This window comes from Puntigrus tetrazona, chromosome 1 (genome assembly GCF_018831695.1).
Source record: "Puntigrus tetrazona isolate hp1 chromosome 1, ASM1883169v1, whole genome shotgun sequence".
Taxonomy (NCBI): Eukaryota; Metazoa; Chordata; class Actinopteri; order Cypriniformes; family Cyprinidae; genus Puntigrus; species Puntigrus tetrazona.
Window position 1 is genome coordinate 3,093,411 of NC_056699.1, and position 22,444 is coordinate 3,115,854.

Sequence of the window (22,444 nt, forward strand, 5' to 3'; positions counted from 1 at the left end):
TGTAGCAATCATTTTTATATCTCATTCGAACGGATAACTTAAATATCTTACATTCCGGTCTGTTCATCGCACAAATCAAACAAGGCACTCAGTATAGTTCACAAGTCACACGGATTACAGATATGGAGCTTTTTATACTCTGATTTTAGCCTCCTCGACACTTTGCTTTTAATGTATTTTTGACACATAAATGTGACATTAACGCTCACTGCAGTACATTTACTAGATGCAAATCGTCGTTCTATCTGACATTTTTGCCAAAATGAAGTTTTTCACATATTCTCACTAGTCTTACTGACACTGTGCGATGTTTCTTTTGTAAGCCGTGTACATTTTTGGCCTTTTTTTTTTTCTATCTACACAAGTCTATGGAATGCAAAACCTCTGAAGCTCAATATCATCAACGATAAAATATATCTCTGCTTAATTTTCAGTCTGTGTATTTGTGTATCATATTCTTATCGAATTACTGATATGATGGTTTTATTTTTTGGGGGGAATTTCCACCATTGGCAATAATCGTGTCGTATTTGATTGGATGCAGCCTAAATTTCAGAAATCGCATGCTTTTTTGTCGTTTAGAAGCCGTGTTATTATATTGAAAGGAGTGGTCAGGTTTCATACTGCTTTGACTAAATGAGCACAGAATGGTAATTTTTGGCTGAACTTTCCTTTTAGCACGATCCCTGCTCTCAAGCGTTCTCTGTTGATTTCGGGACCAAGCGTTTGTCACCCCATCCATTCACACGCACCCTTCATTAATGCAGGCAGTATTGTTATTCAGGAGCGCCTGGTAAATTAATTTAACGTAATTGAACCTCGCCACCCCTGATGTCACATGGAGCGAGTGCCAGAGACTGGCAGTGCATCTCAATGGCCTCCTCTTCATGTATCCCCGACTTGCGATTCCCCACACGTCACGCCAGTGGAAAATCCATTCATGTCCCGGCAGAAGCAGCCAGTAAAATTCCTCTCTCTTTGTTGATCAAGTGACATCCCTCTCCTCTGAAGGAACCTCAGAAAGCCTCGTCTTCTTAATCTCCTCTTGACTTGCTCTTGCGTTCAATCGTTTCTCGGTCATCTTAAAAGGCGTGATGGGAGGTCAATAAGGCAAAGCTCTTTGCTCAGTTAGAGAGGGTTTAATGCTTCTGTTAAAAAGCAAATGCCGAAACAATGCGAGTCTGATTATGGCAACATTTCTGGACATGCTGCTGTGTTTTTGGATGGATATATAATAGGTTAAGAATTTATTTATAAGACCTTTGGTATAAAAATGCAATTTGGACACGTGGTAATACGAATATAGCGATTATTTAGAATCAGTATATTATCAGATTCAAAATAATACCATATTTTTTGACAACATGGTGCAGAGTTTTAGAATATATCAATACTATGGTGTATAATATGGTAATTGGTACCATAGTAAAGATATTATTTCTGTATTGCTAATTTAAATTATCATATAATTAGGAAGTTTTTGACCTTGATTATTAGCAATAATAATAATAATAATAATAATAATAATATAATATCTATCTATCTATCTATCTATATATATATATATATATATATATATATATATATATATATATATATATATAGATATAGATAGATAGATAAAAAATATATATATTAAAATATATATATATATATATATATATATATATAGATAGATAGATATATATAGATAGAAAAAATATATATATTATTAAAAAAAATATATATATATATATATATATATATATTTATTTATTTATTTATTTAGTGTTTATTTATTTATTTATAATTTTTTGTTTACTTTTTTATGCTATGTGCAATGGTACCACCAAGGCATATTAATATGTTAATCATTCAGTATTTACGACCGTCAACGTTTTTTCTGAGGAAATTGTCCCATGATAATTCATCAACCATTCAGTAATTCATAAAACAAGAAAACGACGATCGTAAAGGTTCAGTATGATCAGAAAGTATTTTCATTAAACTCTGGAAAAGACGCAGTAAAAACGCACTTGCATAAAATGTTCACGGTCTCCGTCGAGCCGCAGTCAGAGCAGCTCAATTGGCAATAAAAGGCAAACAGAGAGGAGTGGTGATTAGATGGCAGCTTCAGGTGTGCTAACGGGCCTCCGGTGGAGTGTTAGGACACACTGGATTAGCAAAAACAGCCCGTAAAACACACAACACGCTCACACGCTTCACGTGGAAAGTCCTGCTGGCTGAAGCAAATTTATGACTGTTTTCCAGCGTCAGTAACCTCTGCTGTTCAGGACGGAAAGTGTTTATTTCCAACAAGTACACTGGAATTCATAATGTGCTCATAATTATAGGAATGTGTTACAGCGTGATGTTTAATGCAAGAGAACACGGACTGAGAAGTAGATTTAAAAATGACCTGTTATTATCAGCAGCAATAATTCTATTCTGTTCTGTTATGTTCTAATGTGTTAAAGCAGAACATGGACTGAGAAGTGGATTTAAAATGACTAAAATGACTAATTAGTTTCATTATCAGTAGTCATAATCATAATTCTATTCTAAACATCAAATATGTATGTATTTATTAAATGTAAATTATTATCAGAAGGTTTCAACTTTAATAATCAGTAATAATAATAACTATTATATTATATTATATTATATTATATTATATTATATTATATTATATTATATTTTATTATATTATATTATATTATATTTTAATATTTTAAGTATTTAAAAATATTATCTGATGTTTTCAGAGAATTTATTATAATTTTCCACTTTTTAATTTGCCCTTGCACTTTATTTTACAGTTTACCTTCTTAAGAAAGTACTAGTAATGGTACATGGGTAGAGTTAAATTCAGGGGTGGGTTAGTTATTTAAATCACTATAATAATTACATATGTACACGAGTAACAGGACCGTAAATGAAAGTGCTTCCAAAATGGCTCTCATCCAAGTTCTACAGCAATATATTTATATGCACACACCCATATCGTTTCTAAGTGGTTTAACATAGTTTGGTTAACCTAAAAAGTGCATGTAAAGCCACTGTCAGTGAGTGGGTGTAGCTGTCACAGACACATGTGGTTTGTTTTGACAGACCGTGTGTGAATGAAAGCCTGAGAATCTAACATGAACACAAAATACACTTTTAGAGCGGCAGTCTGGCTGAAGTCAACACAGAGCTCGTCCAATTGAACCCCGTGAAGGCTTTCATGAAACAGGATGTCCTGATAGGCCTTAAATGGCTATTTGCACCGTATTGATTGGAAGACTATGATTGCTTTAAGTGATGCAAGCTTTTAGAGTGCCACACGAAGTGGATAATGCTCAACGCTATCTGAAAATGGCTTCGCTAATAAGAGCGGAGGGTAAAAAATGCTTAAGAATGCTAACGAGGCATCGCTGAACCTTTTTCTGTGAATGCAGTCGTTATCATCAGCGCTGGTGGTAAGGTGTTTGACTTCACAAATCCAGCACAGAGGGGGCTTTTATTATTTATTTATTTTTAAATAAGATTTTAAATGCGCTAAAATCATATAACATTGTTTATAGATTGCATTTGCCAATAATTATGAAAAATGCTCACGTTAACCTTTTTTTTAATCATATATGCCTGTGTACCGTGTCTATTTATTATGCATATATAAATGCACATACTGTACATGCATGTATATATTTAAGAAAAAGAAGTTTTATATTAAATATATACATGAAAATATAAGCATATGCTGTATTTATGCGTCTTTATATATACATTAGAAATATACACAGTGCACACACATATGTCAAAACTTTCATTTTTATTTTTTATTTATATATATATATATATATATATATATATATTACATGCATGCACATTTACATTTTAGATATTTTGCTTTTATCCAAAGCGACTAAAAAAAGACAATAGAAGCTATTTTTCACACCATAGGAGACTTTGATAACTTCCCACGCACATATACAACCTATCCATTATTATATACATAAAATAAACATGCACAGGAAACACATGCACGAGGCACACAGCGACACCCATTTCGCAAAATGACTCGACTAAATGTATGTTCCGCAGTTGCAGATTTATCGGCGCAGTTCAAATCTATCTTCATGACAACTTCAATTGCACTTGGGAAGACAAAAACAAACAAGTACAGAGATGCCATTAAATATTTGGCGGAGCTGCAGCAATTCAAGATGTTCCCGGCGATAAGCATCGCTATTCTAAATGTCAGAAAAAGAGGGTGAAAAAAACAATAAAACTGTGAGAATGTGCCATCTGTGCCACGAAGTCCCCCAGACAAAGGACGGAGCAGACAGATACTGTGTTCACTCTCCCATCTGCGCCCGTCTTATGAGACCATCCTCTTATGAATCGGTTCACCCTTAAATATTCACAAGGGAGAAATGATAACGATTAGCTCATTTTTCATTAACGCAGAATAATGACGTTGATGATGCGGAACGGTTTAACAGAGTTGAATCCTTCGTGTAACATCATTTTACAAGTGCTATTGTTTTTGCGTTTGAGCTGCCCATAGACAGCACTGAAGTAGTTTCGGTGCTTTCATTTAGTTTAATATTAATATTAGTTCAATTCAACGGTGGACCACGCTGACCTTAATTCTTTTATTTTAATTATTTATTTATTTTTTGGGGGGGTAAACTAAGTCATTGCAATGTGTCAGAAGATTGCATTCTCTAAAATGGGATGTGATTTGGCCAAAAATAGGCTTAAAAATATGTTGCCTACTTTTTTTTGTTCCTATAATGCGCCTATGTATATATATATATATATATATATATATATATATATATATATATATATATATATATATATATATATATATATATATATAGATGCTATATATATTTTTTTGTATAGCACACACACAAACTATTATATATATATATATATATGTGTGTGTGTGTAAGCACATATATATATATAATATATATATTTTATAGCATATGTAAGATGCTCAATATATTTTTTGTATTTTTATTTTTATCTGTATTAATAAGCACATTTAATTAAATTTTACAGCATTGTAAGTATACAGCAGCATGTGCAAATACAAACTAATTAACGAATCAAGTCGTAATTAATATGTGCAAAGTTGTGGCAGATGATTAAATTACTAAATAGCGATGGCATATTAAACTGACGGTTCTGTTTGGCTGTGTTTCTGATGCTTGAAGTGCAAAAAGGAAATATAACTTGGCATAGAAAAAACCCTTGGCAACGCTCGCGAGTCAAGAATGATAAACATTACGGATGATGTAAGGAAAACAGCTAATCATGCGCTACATACACTGCTAATGAAATGAGGAAAAACTGCTAATCGTACCGTATATTAAAAGCGAGTCCCACAGGTCACAGCAACCGTTTCTGTAGACCATCTGGCGCTTTGATAAGCAAAAGCACCTTGTTTTAATGCATGTTTGCGTTTTGGTGTCAGAAATGCGTGCAACCAGGTTTTCGGTTTCCTTTAAGCGTCATGCGAATGTTTTCTTCACGAGAGACGAGGGGAACCGCTTCACGCGAGCATGTGACGCCATCGCTGGAGCAGAAGATGAGGCGTTCAGTTCAGAGGCATCATGGGAGATTCTGACCCCTCCGTTCTAGCAGTCTAGGATTTTTTTTATTTATTTATTCATTTTTTCTGCATGAATAATGAATGCCTTACAACCGCGCCGGCGCTGGCTTGTTTCGCGCGCTCGCCGAACCTTTTGGGAAGCTCCTTTCTGTTGATACGCCGCGGTTATGTCATTCATCCAATTGAGCGCTTTCGTATTTAACATAGATTACCGTTTCCTAGGAATTGCTGACATGCCGCTTGATGGATCACCGCTCTGATCTAATACACGGGGTACGTCGTGCATTTATCACGGAAATGGATATGTCTGTAGACTCTAACTAACCCATAACCGCATTACATTCATAGCTACGTTGCATAGATAAACCGGATTTTCGGAGTCCGGCTGCATGGGGAATCGCTTTATCTGGAACGCTCCTCGCAGGCTTATCGTCTTGTTCATAGTTGAGAAATTTTCAGACGGACAACCTTTTACCCAAAGCCTCTTTTCTGACACAAACAACCCAGCAGACAATGAAACCTCAGCACGCTTAACCTTTCCACAGATGCTGGAGATATTTTCAGCCAAGCTCCGACTATGTTTCTATGCGCAGAAACCTTTATGTGCAAATAATGCAACAGATGGTTTCCCACGAGGGGCGCAAGCAAGAAACAATATATATATATGACGTCAAATGCGAAAAACGAAGAGAAGAGAGCAATGCAGATGAATAATTCAATTAATAGCGTACATGCAATAGATAAGACATTGTTACAAAAAGATTTCGTATTAAAATAAAGGCCCTTTTCGTCAAATACGAATGTTTGCAGCAGATAAAAGCGACCAAAGTCAATTGTTTTTCCATAAGGGTTTATTCACCAAGGATGCATTAAATTGATTCAGAGTGACAGTGAAGACATGTATAATGTTAGAAAAGACTTCCACAAAAGAAATATGAAGCAGCAAATCTGTTTACAATGCTGATAATAATCAGAAATGTTTTTTGAGCAGAAAAGCAGCATTTTAGAAGGATTTCTGAAGGATCATGTGACATTTTAGATCACTTTTGATCACAGAAATAAATTATATTTTACAATATATTCACACTGTAAACATGTGTTTTAAGTTATAATAATATTTAACAATTTTACTGTTTTTAATATATATTTTATTAAACAAATTAGTGCAGCATAGCTCAGCATGACACGTCTTTAAAAAAAAACTTAAATTTGAACGGCACGGTATGAATTCATATGAAATAAATGGGCAAATGTTCTGCGTAATGTCTGTGTTGAAATGTCAGTGAAAGGACTCGGTTGTTCTTCGTCTGTGTTTGCGCTGCAGTGTTTAAAGTAGTTTGTAATTTAGCTTGAGTTTGGTTGGAATACAAGACAGGGAAGTATAACACATGACTGTTTTAATATTAACAAAACGTACATCAATCCATCATTTCCATGCTCCAGAGGGGAACAACGAACACGTTTATTTAAAGAAGAAAAGCCCAACAGGGAGCTCAAAATTCACATTTGGATCAAACACAGTGCACATTGTTTTTAATAACAGGGGTCTTGGTATTCAGGGCAAGAGATTTGAACATAGTGAATATATCTTGATAGCGGACTTCTTCATAACAACGCCCTTTATTGTTCTCGTGTTTATTTAAAATGAAAGTTACTTGCTGTAAATATAAAAAATGCAAAGCTGAATTTTCAGCATCATAAATCCGGTCTTCGGTGTCGCATGATCCTTCGGAAATCCTTCTGATATGCTGGTTTGATGCTCAAGAAACGTTCGGTATGGTTAACCGTTGTGCTGCTTCGTATCGTGTTGAAAAATTGTGGTTGTAACAAATCCATCACCTTCAGCAATGCATTTTCAAAACAGTTACTGGTGGACGCATTATTTTGGTCCGCAGATGATGGATTGCTTTGACCTTTACATGATATATTTGGAAAATATGTAGCTGCGCCCATCGCTTATTATCATATTAGCTGATCAAAAGGCATGATTTCTTCTAGATAGACAGGATCTAAACCGACTTAAATCGTCCTCAAGGGCCAATCAATCAATTAAAGGAGCAGTTCTCCAGAAATCCCTCAGGCCATCCGAGATTAGGATGAGTTTATTTCTTCATCGCATTTGGAGAATTCCATCACTGTCTCAGTAATGCAGTGAATGGGTGCCGTCAGCATGAGAGTTGATAAAAACATCACAATAATCTGCACCGCACCAGTCCATCGATGTCTCGAAAAGCCAAAAAGCTAAGAAACAAGGAGCAGATCTATCATTTCAGCCCTAAAATAAGTCTATAACCCATAATAACTCTTCTTCCTGTAAGAGTAAATAAATAAATAAAATATTAGGTCTGAAACAGAATATACATCTGCACAGTCCAAAAAGTCCAAAACGGATCTAAATAAATATATTGGTGAATTTTTATGTGAGAGGATAACAGGAGGTTCACTTTTTGGAAGACTAGAGGAAGCATTATTATGGATTATGGACTCTTATTTTGGCCAGAAGCAACAGTTAAAAATGCATTGATTGATGCGTTTCTTACAAACACTCAGCTTTTTAGTTCGTAAGACTAATGGAGTGGATTACTTGTGGAATATTATGCTTTTATCAGCTTTTTGGAATCTCATTCTGACGGCACCCATTCGCTGCATGTGCATGTGATGGAACGCTACATTTCTCCAAATCTGATCCAGTGAAGAAACGAACTCCTCTAACAAACAGACACTTTTCATGTTTGGGTGAAATACCCCCCTAAAGTGTTTTGATCAACGGTGTCGAAAGCTGTAAAGGGAAACCAGATAATTTAGTCATAACAAGGCAGTTGTTTTCTCTTCTCACATGCTTAAGTGCTACTGTTTTGCTAGCAAAAGTGGCTGTAATTAAAGCGTTCAGCGAAACGTTAAAGCTCAGCGCTGATATACGAGCGTCCACAGTGACAGGCACTAAAAAGAAAGAGGCTACATCACTCGCAGCTCATCCTGTTGGGGTTGGCTTTCAGCTCTTGGCAGCGAGCGTCAAGAAGACGGGCTGTAAAAAGTGCTGAATTAATATGGAGGGTCGGTCTCTGCGGTGTCACTCGGTTCACTGCCGCTTTCATGAGAAAGCAGATGACTAGACAGTGCAATGTGAGGACCGTCTCATCTGGATACATGCGTGCGTTTATAGAGGGGTTTTGACATTGTGACGGCAACTTGCTAAGTCCTGCTCTTAATCGGGCCGTCCAGGGGCTGCTGTGCTCATTTATGGAGTTTGATCATAAAATCAAGAACAGTGCCAAGAAGAAAACGCTTTTTCTGCGGCATTTGCATTCCAAAAACAGTCATGTGGACATTATTTTGATTAAGTTAGGGGTTTGGGGATTTTTTAAATGTTTTTCAAAATGTTTTTTCTGCTTTCCAAGGCTGGATTTTATTTATTTATTCATTTATTTATTTAAAATATAATACTCAAATGTATATATATATATATATATATATATATATATTATATATATATATATATATATATATATATATATATAATTTTTATGTTATATATTTTTATATATTATTACTTATGATAAAATTAAATTTTCAGTAGTTAAAATATGTTTTTGTATAAGATTATGTAAAGCAATAAATTTTTTGCAACTAAGTTTAAAAAATGTATGTTTATGTACAAGATTATATATATATATATATATTTTTTATATATATATATATATATATATATATATATATATATATATATATATATATATATATATATATATATATATATATATATATATATATATATATATATATATATATATATATATATATATATATATATACATGTAAATACATGTAATCAACAAAAATGTTTAGATAAAACAAAAGATAGCATACAAATGAATTTTTTGCAGTGCACATTCCATATATAGCCTCTTTAATCATTTTACAAATCTATTTAATAGACAACAACTGTACTAGAATACAGTTTAAAATGATTTTAGATGGCATTCATCATGTCACACCGCGGGACATGTCAAGTATCTCGTGTCAAAAAGCCACATGCAAACGCACTCGTTGGACCCCGATTGATTTCTGATGAGCAGATATCTTATCTCAGAATTTTATCGGTCGATTATCATCTCGGACGAAATGCAAACTCGCACGCTTGTTTGTGTACAGAACGCCGGGGGACATGTTCCTGACTGCGAATAACACAAAACAGTGAAACATCACGCCGCGTAATCCCCATCCAATTAGCCAAATCCACTCCACACGTCTAATCTATAGCAGCGTGAGAGGAGCGCTCGTTCCCGGAGGGAGGAAGAGAGCGAGAACAAGTAGTCCTAATGAGGAGCTCTGACCTATACGAGAGGCTCAGATCTTCACACGGCTCGGCCTCATGACGGTGGGCCCCCGAACTTCACAAGGAATGCTTCGGGGGACGTGACTCACCAGCCATTTGATCAGACGCTAAGAAGGGTCACCGAAGCCGGCCCCACATGAAGCGCCGGGGCCACATTTGGCATGCGGGGCCGAGAGCGAGCGGCTTGCATGACTGGTTCAACTGGCATTTGACATCACTTCCAAGATCTCAGGCTTCGGGGAAGAGAGAGAGCTGAGACACGAGAGACGAGGCTGTAAACTTGGTCTTCGCTACAGAAGTCGGCGGGGCCTTTTAACTCTGCTGCAAACGCTTAGTTAGGGTCAACTCGTGTGATGTTTTGAGTGAAAATGGATATTAAATGAATCAAATGTAGGATGAGATGCATTTTTTGATCTTTTGTTAAATTATAAATGGCTTTAAGGTCACTTTTGATGCATTTAAATAATCCTTGCATGCATAAAATTATATATATATATATATATATATATATATATATATATATATATATATATATGTCTGACCCAAGACAATATCTAAATTACATTTGGATTTTGCCATTAAGTGTAAAATATATGTAAGGACCCATAAAAGCCTTAAGTGGTTTATTGATATGCCTAGGTTTTTATAATTTGTGATTTTTTATTATTTATTTTTTTTTTATTATGTACATCTGATGCATTTCAGAGCGAAAATGTAAATTAAATGTGTAAAAAATGTTGGGACGTATAGTTTCAGACATCTGCGTTCCCCAAAAAAAAAAAAAAAAAAAAAAAAAAAATTGTGTCTTGTTTTTAATAAATGCACATCTTTTTTCAATACAATTTACGCTAAAGAAAAAAAAAAGAAAGAAAATGCAAGGCATATAAACATAATTCGTTATATTATTCATGTTTAGATATTTTTTACATTATATGAAAAATAAAATTAATTATAAAACAATAATAAATAGCTGAATAAATAATAATAATGTGGTTTAGTGTGCCACAGAAAAAGAGAAAATATACAATCGTTCTGACAGTAACACTGGCAATAACACGAGAAAACATCTTGTGTCTGAAATCATCAACATAGCAATCATTTCAAAAGGTTCTTTTGTTTGCTTTGATTATTGCATGCCCTTTGCAGTCTTGTCCATAATGAATTCTCCTGTTATTCTAGTCAGGCGCTCTTTAACGTATCATTACATAGGCAAGGACCTCACAGCATAGAAAAAAAAAAAAAAACCCTCTGCCGGGAATAAAATCATTATAAATTGGGACATGTCATCTCCTAAACTTTCTAATAGAGGGCAGTTGCAGGGGAATTTTGAAGGTTGAAAGTCGCATGTAGACCTGGCCAGCAATGATGGGTCCTTATTGTATTCCCCAGCGAGCCGGGGAACTATCAGGTCTAAATGGTGCCGAGCACATTTAGTACCACAATGATGGATTGTACCCACCAAACATTTCCCCCTATTTTAAGTGAAAAGGAGTCCAGAGGCTAAACTTCACCGGTGTGCTGTTACGGGCACATTTATATCCATTTGATATTAAACAGACAGTTCTGACCCTCAAAATCATAACACAGCAAATGTGCACCAATTAGTTATAAACAGCTGAAGCTCCGAAATAAATGCAATCCTGGGTATAATTGTTGCTTCTCATAACTACATCTTAATTAAAAGCATAAAAAATAAAGCATAAACATACAGAATTATCGTTTGATCATCAATTATCTCAAATCAAAATTCGAATTACAAATAAATATAATTAAATGCACAAGATAGCGTCATTTTCACAATCCACTGTTGTCGAATTATTAATAAAACTATTTATTTATTTGAACATTTCTCTATTTAAATACTTTTTTAGAGGCCGATTGATTGTTTTGGTCATTCTGCTTTTTCTTAATTTATTATACTCATTTTAATAATTTCGTCATTTTAATAAAATTATAATTTAATTGAATAATAATAATAATAAGCATGCTTTTCCACAGATAACACTGTTACAGAAATGTTTTCTAAGCTACGAGCCCATCTTTTTCCCACTTTTTGACCGCAAAAACGTCCGTTTTTCCACGTAATAAGAAATAAAGGCATACAGGTTGGAGACGATGTGCGTCTTTGAAGTATTACTTCGGAGCATCACGTCACCGAGGAGGTTTGCTGGGAAGCCACGTGTGGAGCCGTGGCACATGGAGGGAATGATGCCCCGGCGCTCGGACTCGGTCTGTCTGGCTGTTGTTGAGCTCGGACGTGTGTTGAGCAATGAGGCCCAAGCGAATAGCAGTTCTGCCCTTAACTCATCCCTTCTGGCAGGCCTGCGCGCTAATGATCTGTGTGGCCGAAACGGTTAGACGATCCTCAGCCTGTCCCAGCGCGCAGCGCTGCCCAATATACAGCCACTCACTTACCGCTAACATAAGGCTTCTCTTAATACACAGCATGTATTTTAATACACCTTTGAAACATGAGTTGGTTTATTTATTTATATGCGTGCTCTTGGCACGCTCTCTGCTGTCTGGGGAGTCTCTCTCTCTCTCTCTATATCTCTCTGCTGCTCGCTCGCTCGCTCTCTCTCAGAGGTGCAGCAGCATCTAGTGGTCTTGCTGGAAAGAAATGTTTGCATGAATGAAATGTATTTCTCTCACCTTTGCCTCGGTGGTGTTTATGCAACGACTTGCAGAAAGATAGCTGCTGAATAGTAGATTTTCCTCTGATATGTTGTGCAAATAAAAGTGCTTTGTTTGATGTTGTACTGGGCACAGGCAAAAAATATATGTGTGTGTGTGTGTATATATATATATATATATATATATATATATATATATATATATATATATACACATATATACACAGTACTCACCACTTAATTTCTAGTGATTACCATCAATTTGATTACAGAGACATTTAATAAAAATTAAGTATTTAATCGTATCATTATACGATACTATCACTCTGTTCTCTTGTTTGATACTGTTCACTGCTTTGAAACAATGCGTATTGGTAAAAGAGCTATATAAATAACAGTGATTCATTGATTGAAATATAGTATAGCAAAACAGGTCAAACAGGTCTTTTTGCGTAAAAAGTAAAATTACAGTAAAATTACAGTAAAAATTACAGTAAAATTACAGTAAAAGTTACAGTTTTGCGTAAAAAGTAAAATTACAGTAAAATGATTTGTGCGAAGCAGCGTTAGTTTTTTTCAATTTTTTTTATTACAAAATACATTTTAGTATTCCTATAAAAACTAAATATTCATTAAAAATATATATATATATATATATATATATATATATATATATATATATATATATATATATATATATATATATATATATATATATTTTTTTTTTTTTTTTTTTACTACAAATAAAGTTTATTACTGTAAAATCACTACTGATTTTGGGGAAGCATCCATTCTGTCTTTTTAATTCCTTTTTCGTGTCTGGAAGAAACTCTTCGTCCGTCTATTTGTTACATAAGGCTCATCTAATCCCGCGTGTACTGAATATAACAAAAAAGAAACATCATCATCATCTCAGCTGTACGTTCCGTTGTGTGTTTATCTCGACACCCTCCTAAAGCATCCATGCTAAGGTGTTAATATCAGCATCCAGCCTAACAGCTTACGAATGCTAACCAAAAGCGTGGTGTGAAAGCGCTCCAGATCTCTACAGCCCGTGCTCACAGATTAGCACTTCAAAAAGGGCAAAGCGGTCTCCAACTCTGACACGCCGTCAATACACATTCTTTAATGTCGTGCCTCTGGCTGTTGCTGTTGACTCGGCAGATAACCCCGGCGTCATTTAGCACAGCTTATTTCCGCAGAACGTGACACCCGGCACCTTTTAATCCCATTATATCGTTATTATTTGTCAGAAACCTAATATACTCACATGATGACACATACAGGTTTCCTGTGCCAACAAGAATTAATGTCACTTTACTTGAGGTATTTATGGCAAATTGCGTAATGATTCTTCCAGGGCTCTGGGACTCATACGTGACTAATATCAGAAAATAAATGAAAAAAAAAAAACAACCCCAACGTCAAGGATCAATGTAATGCAGTCGTGCAGCTGAAAATTCTTCACTGTTATGAAGTAAAACCCTTTCCTTTCATCTCATTTTCCAGTAAAAATATCTAAGCATCCAACATCAAATGTAAAAGTTTACCTAACGACTTAAATTTGCTGAAAATCTACTCCAAGATGTCGATGAGTTTGTTTCGTTATCAGCATTGCATCACTTGCTCTGCAGTGAATGGGTGCCGTCAGAATGACAACACAATAATCCGCAAGTAACCCAAGTAAAAAAGCATCATTAAGAGTTTTAACCATCATTGTTAAATTTTAACCTCGCTTCAGGCTAAAAATATAGTCTATAATCCATAATAATGCTTAATGTTAAGTGAAAAAATCCACTTTCAACCCATCTCTCAGATCAAAGAGCTGTTCTGACTTTGTTTTTTTTTAGTGGAGAAAGCAACATCATAGATAGAGGACTCATATTTTACCAAAATGTGAAAAATGTCTCAGGATGTAAACCGATGCACTGGAGTGGTGTGGATTATTAGGATGTTAAGATGGACTCTCGTTCTGACGGCACCCATTCACTGCAGTGCGTCCATTGCTAAAACGAGGATGGAACGCTACATTCATCAAAATCCGTTCTTATGAAGTAACAATTATAAATGATAACTACAACGTTTTAAAAAGGTTTCCATCATTCTGGCATTTGTATAGAACGCCCAAGAGTGGAGAATTGTGTTTATCCCCTGACTCAGGTCACATGACAAGGTATTTCCTACGATTTGTGTAGCATGTACCGTATCTCCCATCAGATCAGAGCCCTCCACTGATAAGCATCAATCTGTTTGCTTTCTGGAGTGCGGTGCACTTCATTAATAAAATCAATCCGTGCACGTCTGAGGCTCTGGGTTCAGAACTGGTGATGTACCAGAAGGCGAGATTTTATCGATGAGTCTGTAATGTCTCGGCATCAGCTAATTTACTCTAATAGTAAGAGTATAATGCAGATAAATAATAGAGTGCACCTTTGGTTGAGTGAAGATCGTCTGAGGCCGTTTTACTTTGACCTAAAACGTAAACTTTATGCAAAGAGGAATATGCAAGTCTCTAAACTCTCGATAGAAATCTTTAAAGCAATCTGTTCAGCTCTCAAAATGGATCCGGTTAGCGTTTCTTTTCTTTACATAATTGTGTCATGACACTAATTTCATTGAATTATTTAGTTTTATGGTCCATCTGGGAAAAAAATAAACATCACTTATAGTAATGGCATATAGTTTTTTCATTAAGCCACATAAGCAGAGAATAATTCATGTCTTTAGCACAAAAGCTCGGGACTGAGTCATGAAACGAATGTATTATTCGTGCAATTCAACAGCAGACCAGTAAACAATAAGTTCAGTGTCTTACAGTTTCGATGACAGCGTTGCCAGATAGATTTGGTTCTTCCTCAAATCTCTGAACAAGAGGTAGCGCTTTTCCTTCCTGAATAATTCAGCTTCTTTTGATTTAATTGAATAACCAATTCAGCTACTTAGTTTTGTCCCTGAGTGAATTCGTGCTCATGAATGCTTCAGTTCCTGCTTTTTTTCCTGAATAAATCGATGTCTTGAATGAATTGATTGAATGAATGATTTAATAACTCACTCATAATTATTCCCAGTAGTTTTATCAGTGTCCGCAAATGCTCCAGCTTATCAATTAATTATTCGGTCAGACACTCCACGCTCTGTTCCTGAATGAACCTGTGTTTTGAATGAATCATCTGAATGAACGATTCAATGAGTCACTTATAACAACACTCTGTAACTCCATGTTTCTGAATGCTTCAGTCAGAAACTCACATGCTTTGTTCCTGGTTGAATCAGTGTTTTGAATGAATCAGTTGAATGAGCAATTCATTGAGTCAATCCTAAAAGCAGCCAGGTCTCGTACAAATCTGTTTCTGTTTTTTGTTTTGTTTTGTTTTTTTTAGAAAGGATTAGTTTTAAAGTGCTTTATTCTGTGATGGATACATTTTATTTTTTTTTAAATGAATTGGTTGAGTGAATGATTCAACTTTTTCACTGGAGAAAGCGATATCATGAGCAGAGGACACATATCTTAAAGTTAAATGTGTCCTAATGATGGATTTGTTTCATACAAACATGCAGATTTTGACTTTATAAGATGGTAATTGACCTGTTTTTTTCCTCTTTTTATTTTCAAAATAAAGCAGTTTTAAACACATTGGTTGAGTGAACGATTCAATGACACGCTAATAAAGACGCGACACAGTTTCGTTTGTGTTTCTGAGCAAATCGTCTGAATGAAAGAACCGCTGACTCGCTCGAATACGGTCACTTGTCGCCACAACGATGTAACTCGCAGAAAGTGTCACTGAAAAATGATTCAAAAGTGATACAAAAGTTGCAACCGTCGTGTAATTACAATTTGCTGGTTGTTGAAATCGTGATCCCAATTTTAAATACTAGTGATGCTTACCTTAACAAGCACAGCTAGCCAATAAATAGCAGAGATAGCATGTCTACGGAGCTGAAGAACAGAAACCATTTAATAAGGCATGTAAAGAGCGAAACAGACAGCCAGTGACACGTCTAACAATGGACTAGACATTTTTAGGCAGTTTTTACAGATAAATCTTGGCATAATGCCTGCAAATAAGTCCAATTTATAAACCTCTCACTACTCCGTGGTGGGTTGAGAATAGATTCCAGCGATTCCGTTCAGTCACTTTCAGAAAATCCTTCCTTCTGGTTGGTACAAAAAAAAAAAAAAAAAATGCCAGAACAGCTTAGTGGAGGATTAGACTTGCACCTGGTCCCCAATGAATTATCTAACAGTGTTAAAACTGAAAAAGTGAGCTGTGCGGCAAGCCGGAATGAGATTTCCATGCAAATTGTTGGCCTCATCTTCCTCCTCCTTTATAATAATCCCAACTCAATCCATCCCTCAGTTCAAAATGTGCAGAAATCTTCACTCTCTCAGGGTATTTTAGTAGTGCTGCATGTGCTGAACCGACTCTCTGTGCGTGATTCCAGGTGATCGACATTAAGGAGAAGCTGAAGGAGTCGAACAAATTCTGGTCGTCGCTGCCAGACGGCATCTGTGCAGAGGACGAAGTGACTGACCCAGATGAGGAGCAGTGCTGGAACAGTCACACAAAGGGAAGGTACGACGGTCACCTTCAGACACACACTCCCTTGAGTCGCATTGCAGATTGTTGTTCTTCAATGACACCTTCCGCTGTAATTGTTTGAGCCGTAATAGGTCACAGGGAAATACAAAACACGCTTTTGGTACAATGGAAGGTTGCTGTAAATAAATATTTGAATGTTGAACTGAACTGAATATGCGCAAATTTTGGATTATCCTCTGGTGATATACAATTTGAAATTCGATTCAATTAGTAATAACCTTTTCAAGTTTGTTTCCCTTTTAAATTTAATTTAATTTAATTTAATTTAATTTAATTTAATTTAATTTAATTTAATTTAATTTAATCTTCTAATTTAATTTAATTTAATTTATTTAGTTTTTAATAAATAATAGAGTCTTGAATTGAACTGAATATGTGCAAATTTTGTATTATCCTCTGGTAGTATACAATTTGAAATTCAATTCAATTAGTAATAACTTAACCTTTTCACATTTGTTTCCCTTTTAAATTAAATTAATTAAATGAAATTTAATTTAATTTATTTTTTTATTTGTAATAAACAATAGAATTTTGAATTGAATTGAATATAAGCAAATATTGTAATATCTTTTGGTGGTATACAATTTTAATTTAAATTTACTTACATTTAAATTGCATTAAAATGTAATTAAATTAAAGTAAATTTGTAAATAAATCTGGGCAACAAGTTAAGGTATGTTTCCTTTAACATTTAAAATTTTAAATTAAAATGTTAAAGGGAAATTTAATTTAATTTAATTTAATTTAATTTAATTTAATTTAATTTAATTTAATTTAATTTAATTTAATTTAATTTAATTTGTAATAACCATTTCTGACTATTTTACTCTGGGTAACAGGTTCATGTTTGGGGTCAGTACAAAGACATTAATACTTGCATACTTGCATTTAAGAGTACAAATGTGACACTGAAGGCATAATGTAATATAATAAAATTTCAACTTTGCATCAAATGAATAAATTACATTTTAAAATAAATTCAAATTCAAAAAGTATATTTTAAATGATAATACTAAAGAGTCAGTCAGTCCATCTATCAATCTCACCATTCCCAAACCTTTGAATGGTATTCTATATATTAATATGTGAAGGTGAAATGTTTCATCTATAAACAACTATGCCACTTTGTGTAAAAAAAAATAAATAAAACCGTTGGTTTTAACTTATTATTTGTCCTGACTTGCAATACTAATAAGCTATCAATGCATTCGAGTGTGATCAGAGGTTTGTATGGATGGACAGGCCTGTGGTTTTAGAGCAGTTCACGAACATACATGATGTCTGTCACTCCGTCTGCCCGCCCTTGACGATGAGCCAGACGGCTTGGCAGAAAACCCGTCCGCTTTCAGTCCTCCACAAGTGATAATATCAGCAGATGGTGCAATATAAGATGTGTTTCATTTTCTCTCCAAGCGGCCTCATCATGTAAATGACCCGTAGTGTGTGAAGAGAGGCTGTTTTAGAGCACCTAAAAGACAAATGAACACAAATGAAACGACTTGGTGGAGCTTATATACTTGTGATTTTTTATATATATATATATATATATATATTTGTCAGATCTGGTCTCCATGGACTACACATGTCTCGTAATTGGCTAATTACGGCATAAAAACCGCACGGATTGCATTTGAATAGGAGCACATTTGCGATGCCGCAACCTGGGAGCATTCAACAAGTTTCGTTTATTTTTACACAAAGCACCACCTGAAATATTAATTAGGCGCAAACAATTACCTCTTGGTGAAGTGCTTATTAGGAGATTAGATCTCAATAGAGTTGGTTGCATGAATAATGCTGCAACATGTGTTTATACAGACTCACGGGGTTCAGACAAAGACGCAGAAATTTAGCAGAGGCAAACGTGGTATATGCAATTAATTCAGACTTCTTTGTGTAGATCGTCGGGCTTTCATCACCGTTCATATTCATAACGCTTACTTAATTAATTCCACTATATATTTTATTTTGTAGACTGATTGCATATTGTTTGGATTTATAATGTTCAGAAATATTTAATGGTCTTATTCAATTTTATTAAATTAAATAAATTTTGACTACAATTTCGTTTAGTTTGGATTTATACTATATACAGTACTGTGTATGGTACTATAGATTTTAAGTTGAATGTGTATACTATATATGTATATGATTAATAAATTAACATCATTTATTTATTTATAATTTATTACAAATAAATGCTTTTAAATAAATGAACATTTTCTATATTATTATATTTTAAACCTCATCAACGTTACCTTTTAAATTTTATTTTGCAAAGAAACTGACTGAATAGTCTTTGCAATAATGTTCAATTAATTAAAATAAATGTACAGTAAATAAATAGGTTTGACTACAACTAGTCATGTTAAACGTACCATTTATTTATTTATTAATTTGTCGCTTGGATGCATAATATTTAATTAATGCAATGAAATGTATTTAAATTTACAAAGTAAACACATTTAAAGACTCTAATTCTCAGAATTTGCTAAATTATTTATTTACAAAATTTGCATTTGCTTTTTTTGCAACTACTTAAAAGAATATACTCCGCTGAAGTGTGCTTTATTTTTATTTTATTTACATTTTATTTAACCAGGAAATCTCTTGAAATTAATAAAATAAAATAAAATAAAATAAAATAAAATAAGATTTAATTAAATTAAATTAAATTAAATAGTTAAACACATCTTGCTTGTCTTTTTCCTGGACAAGCGGTACATTTAATTACACAAAATTCAAAAATACATAATTTATTATTATATCAGATCACCCTATAATGCCCTTTTTTGAGATTTACCAGAAATATCTGTTATATAACGCTAACTTATTAAAAGTATTTCTCATTTCCTTAAATGAATCTTTAACACTTTTATTAGCTGCCTTTGCAAGCACAACATTTCCTTCAAGAAATGCAGATCTAGTAACGTCTGCACCTTTTTGCAGCAAGGTGATTTTCACGCTATAGGTGAAAGTGCAGCTTGCAGCCTGCCATTATTCTTGTGTTCTACAGCGCGGGGCGACGCAAAAACGCTGACTTGTGATGCGCGCGCTGCAACTGAATGTTGCAAATGAAGTCATTCTGCACACAATGTTGGAGCTGCAGGGCATGTTAATGTGAACGTGAGAGGTGCTGATCCCGCTGAAGTCTCCTGATAGGGTCACGCTCGAGTCAACAGCTCCGTCACGTGACCGCAACTAATGCAACTAAATATTAAGGTTTCGTTAGAATCGGCTGGAGAAAATGCACTTGGAGGCGCGTGATCGTTTTTGCATAAATGATGACTTTTGTTTAATTTATTGCATTTTGCACTTCGCTTTTTAATCAAATATAGATTATATCAAATCACAGGCTCAAAAAAAAAGTGATCATTTATCATTTATGCGTTTGTTGAACCCCCGACTGCGAATATAATATTCTCGCCAAATGTCTGCGTGCTGATTTCCAGATACTTCCCTGAAGTTGTAAAAGACGGCCTGACGAACCAGCTCAACAACCCAGAGGTGGAAGTGGACATCACGAGACCGGACACCTTCATCAGACAGCAGATCATGACCCTGAGAGTGATGACCAACAAGCTGCGAAACGCTTACAACGGCAAAGACGTCTACTTCCAGGACTCCAGTGAGTCGCTTCCTTTAAAAAAAAAATAAAAAAGTGTCAGAAACATCAGTAAAAATATGCAGTGTGCAGTTTTCACTAAATAAGACTAAAAAGCAAATGCTGAAAATAACAATATAATGTCATTTTACCTGAAGTAACTAGACATTTTATAATACAAAACAATTTAACACACATTCAATATTATACAAATAAATATTTTTTTGTTTTTTATGTTTTTAAAAAGATTTATTTTTTTACAATGCATATACAATTTAGATTTATTGCATACATTTAATTGTCAGAAAACAAAAAATATTATATATATATATATATATATATATATATATATATATATATATATATATATATATATATATATATATATACATTAAAATGTATTATATTTATATATATATATATATACATATATATTAAAATTTATATATATTTATATATATTAAATATATATATATATATGTATATATATATATATATATATATATATATATATATATATGTATATATATGTAAATGTATATACTTAAATGTATTAATAAATCTGTTACATATTAAAAGAGATATAACACATATTGTAAAATAGAAAGATATATAAGATACTACAAAAAGTTTATTCAAAGCAATTCAGGCTGAAATTATTAATTGATTAAAACGCTGTGCGTTAAATTGGTATTGCGAGCATTATCGCTTACAAAATGTAAAAATGAGACGTTACACAATTCATAACTTCCCAGTTGTGTTTAATTTGGTAAGTCGGAGAATTCATATTGAAGTCTGTGTTGACTTTTCCGTGCAATATTGAGGGACACAAACAACTGAAAGGTGAAAAAGTCAGCTCCTCTCTGTGCGTGCGCCGCTCTGTTCTCAAGGAGACACATTAGTATTTAAGTCATGCACCATACGCTCTGTTATTGACACTTATTTTGGCTTCGACCTACTTTAGATCTGACTTTCTTAAAGGCATAATGCATAGATGAAAATAGACTCAATTGCACAGATAAAAATAAGCCCGAACCGTCGTGCGCATTTACACCCCTTTTCTGATGCAAAAGCTCTCCAGCATGTGTTATTCCCCGTAAAGAGGCCAGCCCATCCCTCAAACGGCCGCCCGCTGGCTCCATTAATCATTCGACGGCGTCAGAAAGCGTCACACGCCGTCTAGACCCTCTGCCAGAGTCAGTGAAATGAGATCCCTCGTCTGTCACAAACTCACACCAACAGGAAGCTGAATTATGATAATGGCGGGAATATTCTCGTCCTCAGGTGTCTCGACTTCGGGAGCGACTCTAAACCTGTGTAGGGACTAACTTATTATTTTATCAAGTAAATCAATTCAGAAATAAGTAAATTGATGCAAGCACATGAATAAATATGATTTGTATTTAAAAATAAGCTGAAAATAAATATCTATTGTGATTATACACATATATATATATATATATTAAACTGAATTATAAACACACATTAAAACACATTATTACATTAAAATGTTATAATATTAACATAAAATAATAATACAGTATATATAGTGTATAACACAGAGCCTTTTAAGTATTTAAAAATATGTGCATAAAATAAGGAGCAAAAAGTAAAGGAAGTTACTGAGAAACTGAACAAAAGATTTCAAAAATAAATAGAAATTAAAATATTAAGTGT

At 34.1% G+C, this 22,444-nt stretch overlaps 1 protein-coding gene across 2 annotated transcripts in view; it reads left to right on the forward strand.

Moving 5' to 3' along the window:
* The window catches only part of LOC122350229 (glypican-6-like), a 179,051-nt gene that overhangs the window by 151,641 nt on the left and 4,966 nt on the right, over window positions 1–22,444 (forward strand). For both annotated transcript variants that reach the window (XM_043246568.1, XM_043246576.1), the window contains 2 exons: window positions 17,006–17,136; window positions 20,616–20,791. In XM_043246568.1, coding sequence (XP_043102503.1) covers window positions 17,006–17,136; window positions 20,616–20,791 — 307 coding nt within the window. The remainder of the gene's footprint in view (window positions 1–17,005; window positions 17,137–20,615; window positions 20,792–22,444) is intronic.